Consider the following 9,023-nt stretch of genomic DNA (forward strand, 5'->3'; position numbering starts at 1 on the left):
GAATGTAAAAGAAGACAAAGTTATTACCCATCTTGTTTGTTGAAACATAGATCATGTTTAGAAAACTAAGCAGTCCTCGTGAGCTACTGTCCTGCAGGTTTTAGATGTCTCCTACTACAACATACCTCTGCACAAGCCTGTTAATGACCCAGTGATTTGAGTCAGGTGTGTTGCATCAGGGTAGAATCCAAAACCTGCAGGACAGTAGTTCACGAGGACAGGAGTTGGAGATCCCTGATTTAAAGCTTCAAAGATTACTCCCGAAATCGTTAAACCAGGTTGTGAACAGATAGAAAACATATGACTGACGAAAAAACTATACAAACAGGAACTGTATAGTTCAAACAATGACACGTCTTCATTTTACTGTTTCAGTATTATGCTATTCTTTTCTATTTTCCCCATTCTCGAAGGCTTTAGGACCAACAAAGAAAGCTTTGAGTCTGGTTTGGAGCTTTTTCAATGACAGGCCACATCCTTGTCATCTTCTGTCAGATCTTCACCAAAGCGGACCTCTGTGTTGCTTTTTGCCAGACTCAGATTTCGTCTCTCACTGCTTAGTAGGCGAGGAGAATGACAACTCCTTGTGTGTTGTTGTGACAGTCTCTTTCTCCCAACCGATGCGCCACATCCGTAGCTTTGAAGCGAAGTTCAGGAGCCACTATATTGACTACATGGTTTTCACAGCTTTGTGCCGGTGGGTGTGGCGTGATATTAAATGCGATCCTTGGGTATGCAATCAACCAATCCATATAGGCCACACTTGACTTTACGGCATCCAATCATCCAATCAGAAGGTGCGATGGTAAAAGGTCCTTGTTCAGCCATGTTGTGGTTTTGAATGAGGAAGAAGCGGGAGATGTTGTTTTTTACGAATTTATTTGCAATATATAGCCATAATTGCGGTATATAAACGAGTTAAGCTGCGACCCACATGGTAGCAAGTTTTCCGACTGCACCAGAAGAGACTTATCGCATTCCAGTTGGAATTTAATCATACTGCAATAAATTAGCTTTGTAGCTAACAACGCTAGCTAGCCTGCTAGCTAGGCAGAGCTAATCCCAAGCTAACTAGCTGTTAGTTGTGTTGGTGGGAAAGTAAATTTATATTTGTGGGGAGTGTTAGCATTTTTAGAGTCTTAGCTAACCTACCTCCGTTGAATGAAGCACGTTAACTTAGTTAGGTTCATCTATATTGACAGTTACTGATAGCAACCTTAGCGACTTATCTTTAAATCAGCGGTTGCATTTCTGGAACTTTTTAGCCATGCTGAATAAAATCTACGAATGGGTAGAAACAAGCTTTGCCAATCTTCGCAATGGTGAACCCGCTGCGGAGCACTCACATGGACAGCGGGCAACGAGAGACGGTCAAATGCGAAGGAAAAGATCTAGTGAATGGTATGTACAGTATAAGCTTAATTTTATAAGGTATAGCCACTGTGTTGAAAGTGCACATGGTTAAAGTGACGGAACTTAATTTAGTAACTGGATATTGGTGCCTCCTTTATGTATAGTTTATTTTAATTTAGGCGAATCTTTCATTTATTACAAATAATCATTGTCAATTTGTTTATTTTCTTAAGCTTGGAGGAGGTGCATAACATCGATAAAGATGGTTTAGTGATTAAAAGATCGCGAATTGGTAAGTGTATTATAACTTATCCAAACCATGTGTGATTAACCATGTGGTTAAAATTGTGTCAGTATGACCCTCATAACAGGCATTTGGCTTGCTCGTTTGCCTTGTTTAATATTACTCCAGGGGATCTTATGGATACAGTCAAGAGTGCAGCTGAAGGAGTTAAGAGTCATAGTACCAGTGTGGCTACATGGATGAAGAACAGTGTAAGCCCAACTTTGAGAAATTTTCTGCCTACCTCCCCCGATGCTCCTTTTTTAGAGCCACAGCCCTCAACATCAGCAGCAGTCTGGACAGGGAGGCCGGTAAGACTTTAGTTTTCAGTGTGTCACTCAAAATGCAGGTAAAACATTTTGGGCCTTTTACACTTAAATCATTGTCTTATCACAGGTTTATTAGTTGATCAGTCATTTCAGTCATTGTTAAAATATATTGCCTCCAAGTTCTATGATTAGTTGGATGAAACCAACAGGGGCATATTATTATCGCTTTTCCTGTATAAATTTTCACACTCAATTTAAGCCCCTGCCTTTGACTTTTTTTCTTGTCTTGTCTTGCCTTTTTTTTTTCTTCTTCTTCTTCTTCTTCTTCTTCTTCTTTTTTGTGCGTTTTCTGTGTGTGTGTGTGTTTGGATGAAGATTATGGACAGAAATTCTTTGGATGGGACATTTGCTGCCCCCTCAGCAACATTGGAGTGGAAAACATCTAAATCGGGTAAATCTAGCACTTAATGCACATTTCTTTGCAATACTTGAACTCTGATAACACTGTCTATTTAAAAAACTTTCTAGCATTCTTCAGCTTGTTAGTGACCTGGCTTTAATATAAGGCTAATTAGGCCATGTTCAAATCTTTTTTTTTTTTTTAATCTACAGTGTTTTTGAAATATTATTTACAAATACATTTAGTCATTATTTGTTGGTCATCTCTAGTTTTCAGGATTTTTGTTTTCATGTTAAGATGTCAGTATATATATATATATATATATATATATATATATATATATATATATATATATATAATTTTTTAATCTTATTTTAATTTCTTTGTGATCATTGAAATAGCTTAGCAGTATGGCCCCTTGTTTATGATAAGCAGAGATATAGTTAATGGTTAAGATTGCTAGGGTCTGCAGGCCTTCAACTGTTATAGCGAAGTTGACTATTGCACTGTTTTCTAAATTTCCCCCCAACTCCAGAGTGGTCACGTAATGAGAAGTCCATTATGGGATCGAAAGTGTGTAGACGAAAAGTGTGTATGAGTCCTACACATCGTGAGGTGCCAAAAACAAATGGGCACTCAGTCAACATGTCACCCTCTATCGCACCCAAATTTCAACCCATCCCACGATTAGGCAGGCCGCTAAACCTCAGACCACATGGTATTTCAAGGTATTACTTCTTCTTGGTTTTTACTTTTGCAATGAAGGAAAAAAGTGGTTCAATGATCCTTCTGTTAAAGTATAGTTTGTTTTATAGGATGTAAGTTTATAATTTATTTTATTACTAAACTGTTTGCAGTTTTATTGGTGGAGTGGGCACCCCAAGCAGTTCCTGTACAAGCATGTATGAGAAGACCTTTCCCATCAAAGTGGTGCAGAGTCCAACACACAGCACCTCATCAAGTCACGCACACAGGAGCAGGCCCCGCTGCACAGCACAGGAGGTCAGACATAAGGACAATACGGCATTGTGTGTTTTTAAATCTGATCAACTTGATCATTTGTTTAATGCGGTTGTTCTCCTGTGTATTTATCAGTCTGTTCGTGAAGAGGAAAAAGAGATCTACAGGCAGCTTCTGACCATGGTTTCTGGTGGCCAGTCATCGTTCCTTCACAATGGCAGCTCACACACCATTTTGAGGTCACACAGAGATTTGTACGTATGCAAATAGAAAATACTTAAAAATGTTGTATTCAAATTCTATAAATATATTAGAGAGATGCATTTTAGGGGACACACAAATGAGAACTGTCCACTGGTCTGTGCAACAAAGTTTAGCTGTGTTTGCTAATTTGTCACACTGTTTGTAACTGGAATTGGCATGTAAGAAACATAACAACCAAATAGGTATTTCTCTTTATTGCTGTCAGTCTTTTTACTGAAGTGCGTTTTAATGATACCTGCTGTCTGGTTGTCCCTCTTTCCCTTTCACTGTCTTATCAGCACCAGTTTCCTCACCAGCCGCAGGATACTACAAATCTCTTCCCCAGCTGGGTCAGCAGCAGATGTAACTTCAGAGGGACCCAGTAGCCCTCTCAGCCCCAGAGGGATATCTAGCCAATGCTCCAGCAACCTTCCCAGTCCAGTAGGAGCTTCCAGCAAGTCAGGGACAGGTTCTCAAGACACAGACCTGAATTCCAACAGTGCAGCTGCTCTCGCATCACTTCCCTCCCCATCAGCTCTGCAGGATAACACCTCTCAGGACACACAGTCATCAGGTGAGATACTAGCATTGGAACATTCAGTGGAAACGAGACAGTGTGAAATGAAATCTTAAAAGTGAAATGAATATTTTCTTGTATCTTTTTTTGTTGTTGTTGTAATATACTGTAATTGTCCTTGCAGCTCCTGATGGCAACTCTGTAATAATTGTAAATGAACAAAAAGGTAAAAAGCAAGACGGCTCAAGGTTAGTAAATGTTTTTAGTGAAGGTTGCTATTAACACTGTGATCAGATTTATTGAATTATATTATTTCAGTGCCTTCTGCAGACAAATTCCTTACAGAAAAGGACCATAAAAGGCTGACATTTCTTTCTTTTCATTGCCTTTACCTTATAAACTGCACAAGCATTTCATATTTGGAGGGGTAGATCTTTTGCCCTTTTCAACAATAAATTCCTCATCTTATTCTTTTGAGAAATTTGTGTCTGGTGTCACAGAAAGGTCTGTTATTTTTTTCATGGAAATGTAATTCATATATTTATATTTACAAGAAGCACTGCCTTGAAAAAAACTCACAATGAAACATCCCAACCTTTTGTGAAATAAGTTTTTTTTTTTTTTTTTTTTTTATTTACAAAATTAATAACGTCAAAATTGCAATGTTGTAGTAGTAGTAGTAGTAGTAGTAGTAGTAGTAGTAGTAGTTTTTGTTTTTGTTTTTCTTCTTAAACTAAAACAGTAATGATTAGAAGCACTCCGAGCACAGATCTCCGCCAACCCATAGGCGTAGCCATAGGCCCAACAGCCCACCCCGTACCCCCTATATTTTGAACTTTCTGGATTACCGAATCTAGAACATCAAGATGAGCTGGGTCAAACTGTGGCAGATTATAACATCTATTATGATGCCATCTTGTAATTATTTTTCTTGCCAATGATTCTGAGTACTATCTGACGAGTTAGAAGCTGTAATGGCAAAATGATTCCCATTTACCAATGGGAAAGAATAAAAAAAAAAAAAAGCCTGGATCCAGTAGTGATCCAGATCACTCACAAAATGTAATGACTTGTTTCTTTTATTCAATTTCTCACATTTCCTGAAAAGTTAATAAAAAAATCTGTCCATAACTTGCTTTTTAACTTGGTTATGGACAGAGAGCAAGGAGAGATCCACTGGGCAGCAGAGCTTCCCAACCAGCGTGGAAAAAAATATTCTTGAAATATTAACTTGATGGTAATAGCCTTGAGAAAAAAGTCAACTGAATCTAAAGAATGAAAGCAGTATGGTTGGACCTGCTACGATTTGCTGTTACCATGCAGCACATTCTACAGTGGAATAAATATTCAAGTGTGGAATATTAGGAACAAAGTTTTTACATAGTGGAATATCCATTCTGGAGTGGAATAAATATAGTCCAGTATTAGGCTGACATTGACATCAAACAGTTTGCATCATTTCATTAAATTTAAAATGAGATTTTTATGTGTACTAGTTGTGTAATGAGGTAATAAGCATGAAAGTCAACTCAAGTTTAGTTTTATCTGCATGAACAATATATTTTGTTTTCGACAGTGTACGATGTTTCCAAGCCGAGTTATGGATCAAGGAATTGTAAGTACACCCTAAAGATTTCAGTTAAACATTGCATGAATTTCTACACATTCTTTATCAAAGAATTCATTCTTTTCTTTAGAACTAGCATGTATGACTCTCGAGCAAGAGAAAGACGGAGACAAATAGAAGAACAGGAAGCACTGGCCACCCAGTTGCTGCGACAGGTGAGCGCTCGCCACAAGACCCTCCATTTAGTTCCAGTTTTAAAATATTCTTTTATTGACGACACTTTTTTGTTTGTGGTCCTCAGCGCTTGTCTGAAGAAGGTCAACATAGCTCAGATGTAGAGGTCCGTGTTCGCGTTCCTTTAGAGAAGGAGGTTCCTTTGACTCTTGTGATAGAGGAACCAAAGGGTTTGGAAGAAAAACCAGAATTTCCTGAGCTTACAGAGGTGTGGTACCTTGAAACACTGGCAGTGTTTACTTTAATGTATGTACTTAGATTTACCTCTCAAATAGACTTGCATAGAATATTTGGTAGTTTATGTTTATTTTCAAGGTAAATAAAGTTAAATGACAAAATGCTAAACCCAGACGATGTTTTGGTGAGCATTTATTTATTCATTGTCCTAATCGTTTGTGTTTTTTTTTTTTTTTTGTTTGTTGTCCCCCCCCCTCCCCCCCTTATATACTATTGCACTTTCTCTGTTAAGGAAATGGAGGCTGAGGTGAACAGAGCACTGATGAAAGGGGGCAATCCTCATGAAGTGTTAAGTGAAGGTTTTGGTCTCAGCCTTACACGAAAAGACCTGCAAACCCTCAGCAGTCTGAACTGGCTCAATGATGAGGTGAGAATACACGAAGTACATATTCCAGTTTAAAAATCTTAATAAATTTCAGTGTTAGATTTGTCAGCAAAAAGATTCATCTAGCAGTAACATCCAGTCTCACTTGTAAAATTTATTTAAACTGTCAATTTTCATTTTTCAGGTGATCAACTTCTATATGAACCTGCTGGTTGAGAGAAGCAAGAAGTCCAACCTGCCTTCAGTCAACACATTCAATACTTTTTTCTATCCTAAGCTGTGCAGCAGCGGCTACTCTGCTGTCCGCCGCTGGACCAAAAAGATGGACATTTTTGCTAAAGACATCCTGCTGGTTCCCGTTCACTTGGGGGTGCACTGGTGCCTCTCTGTAAGTCTGAATGACTGATTTTAAACCTGAAAGGAAACGTATCAATCAACTTTGTTTAATTTTTTCCTTTTTAATTTAATTTTCTTTTTAACTCTACCAAGGTGGTCGATTTCCGCAAAAAATCCATCATGTACTTTGATTCTATGGGGGGAAACAATGATCAAGCATGCCAAATATTGTTGTAAGTTTCTGTCACATTTTTACGTTTTTATAAGGACATTTATTTAAAGAGCTAAATGTAACCGTGCATTTAACTTTAAAGGTTATTAATATTTTCAGATACTATTTTATTTCTTTACAGTAACTACCTGCAACAGGAAAGTAAGGACAAGAAGGCCAAAGAACTGGATACCTCAGGCTGGACTCTACACAGCAAAAAGCCCAGTGTAAGTCTTACAAACACTTAAGCCTTGTTTCCACCAATGGGGGTGGGTCAGGACGCTTTTTTGCATTTCCACACTTGGAAAACTGAGAAGGGTACCCTAATATCCAACCTGATCCATCCTACTTTGTGGTAACCCTTCCATTTCCATACCAGTCTAATCCATCAGACCAATCTGTCATGCAGTTACGTAGCTGAAGCAACTATTGCTATCCGGATGATACTCCGTCTCGGGTAAGATTATAGTTTGCTGGACCCTAACTCTCCTGTCCAGCCGCACGCTTTGGTGGAAACAAGGCTAAAGACAAAAATCTTCAAATTGTCTGCTTACACTACAAATGACTTTCCTGTCAGTAATGAGTGATTGTCTCCGGTTTTAATCCAGTTTGATTTGTTTTTACCTGCAGGAAATCCCGCAGCAGATGAATGGTAGTGACTGTGGAATGTTCACATGCAAATATGCAGACTATATTACCAAAGACAAGCCGATCACATTCACACAGGTAATTTGAAACGGCACCAACAAAGGCCGATCCAGTAAATCATCATTATTGTGGTCTAGAACTTGATACTTGCCCTCTTTACAGAAACACATGCCCTACTTCAGAAGACGGATGGTTTGGGAGATTGTGAACCACAAGCTGTTGTGATATCAAGATGGAGACTGAGAACTTATACGGTCAGCTTACAGCTCATGACAAAGACTGAGATATAATCGTCAGGAGGATCAGTCGACATCGGTCCTTCTTCTGGGAAAGACTTGTACACCAGCTCTTCACATCAGGAACCATCTGTTTTTATTTTCAAAGGTCATTTAAACCCACAGCCAGTGGTGGCTGATGGGATGTTGCTGGAGCATAACTCGCTGCCACTCAGTCCTCTTATTTGGTTCTTTCATTTTTGGTGTATCAGTGGAATACAAATACAGCAGCTGAAACACTGCATGTTCTGTTTTTGCCCAGGCAGAACTGCTCTTCATATCACATTTGTACTGACCTATGAATCATACCGAGGTGTAATGTTCACTTCATGCTTTTGTTTACATGAGTGTGTTGTTCAACAAGATTATTGGTACATTTATACTCTTTATATGGTGCAGAGAAATTTGACTATCACAAAAAAAAGTAATTGTAGCAGCCCTGTCATTTGAAGATGTCAAGCTGAAAAATTTTGTGCATGAAAATCTTTTTTTTTTTTTTTTTTTAACGTGAAAGGGCTGTCAATGACCAGCTACGATTGATTACACAAAAATAAAAAACAAAAAGGTGGTTATATTTCTTTTGATTGCTGCTGCAGGGTATGTTGTGCAGTTTGAACTTGACGACTAAAACTGATTATTTTTTTAAATATTAAAACGCACAAATATCTTTAAATGTGGAATAGCCTCAGTGTGGTTTAAAATGAAAACCAGAATGTTGTCTTTCTTCACTGAAGTGTAACAGGAGTTACAAGCTAAAACAGCAGGGTAATAAACTTGTATCATTTCCTTATTCATTATTCTTGATAAGATTGTAAATTGAGGTTCAAAGTATATTTTATGTATTTGAGTCGTTTTGATCAACTGCATTTTTTTAGGATAAATTCAATGTATTTTGAAGTTTGTACATAATTTAAAATATATACAGCCTACAGTGTAAAACCTTTTTTAAGCTTTTCCTATTTTATCTAAACTTTGATTTAGAAATAAATTATAAAGAATTTCAGTCTTTGTGTACTACTTCCACATCAGTTTGATATAGAAAACTTGATAAACAGGAGAACTGGGATGTGGTATTTTGTTTTTTTCTTTTCTTTTAGTTCAGCATCTCTGATATGATTTAACTGACATGTAGTTCTTTGTGAAATAAAAACACACAAATATAAGT

General features: G+C 37.8%; 1 protein-coding gene across 4 annotated transcripts; it reads left to right on the plus strand.

The window, feature by feature from the left end:
- The first annotated feature begins 259 nt into the window (after positions 1 to 259).
- Positions 260 to 9,021, plus strand: senp1 (SUMO specific peptidase 1). Of its 4 annotated transcripts, none has more exons than XM_042004695.1 (19): positions 260 to 278; positions 1,266 to 1,401; positions 1,587 to 1,645; positions 1,766 to 1,947; positions 2,281 to 2,356; positions 2,841 to 3,033; positions 3,160 to 3,307; positions 3,401 to 3,519; positions 3,808 to 4,082; positions 4,210 to 4,273; positions 5,602 to 5,640; positions 5,723 to 5,807; positions 5,894 to 6,034; positions 6,296 to 6,430; positions 6,573 to 6,776; positions 6,878 to 6,957; positions 7,078 to 7,162; positions 7,566 to 7,661; positions 7,746 to 9,021. In XM_042004695.1, exons 2-19 carry the CDS (start codon positions 1,268 to 1,270, stop codon positions 7,806 to 7,808), a joined length of 2,178 nt encoding a protein of 725 aa, XP_041860629.1. In that variant the 5' UTR covers positions 260 to 278; positions 1,266 to 1,267; the 3' UTR covers positions 7,809 to 9,021. The 4 variants fall into 4 exon arrangements, with proteins under 4 accessions (XP_041860629.1, XP_041860626.1, XP_041860627.1 ...); XM_042004692.1 differs by lacking the exon at positions 260 to 278 and adding an exon at positions 708 to 797; XM_042004693.1 differs by lacking the exon at positions 260 to 278 and adding an exon at positions 708 to 797 and having other exon boundaries at positions 3,163 to 3,307.
- Positions 9,022 to 9,023: the final 2 nt, after the last annotated feature.

Source organism: Melanotaenia boesemani, chromosome 13 (genome assembly GCF_017639745.1).
Source record: "Melanotaenia boesemani isolate fMelBoe1 chromosome 13, fMelBoe1.pri, whole genome shotgun sequence".
NCBI lineage: Eukaryota > Metazoa > Chordata > Actinopteri > Atheriniformes > Melanotaeniidae > Melanotaenia > Melanotaenia boesemani.

Coding starts and splice junctions, on each gene's coding strand:
- senp1 (XM_042004692.1), top strand. CDS start 719: ATGCGATCCTTGGGTATGCAATCAACCAATCCATATAGGCCACACTTG. Junction 798..1,265: donor TCCAATCATCCAATCAGAAG/GTGCGATGGTAA, acceptor GGAACTTTTTAG/CCATGCTGAATAAAATCTAC. Junction 2,357..2,840: donor GTGGAAAACATCTAAATCGG/GTAAATCTAGCA, acceptor CCCCAACTCCAG/AGTGGTCACGTAATGAGAAG.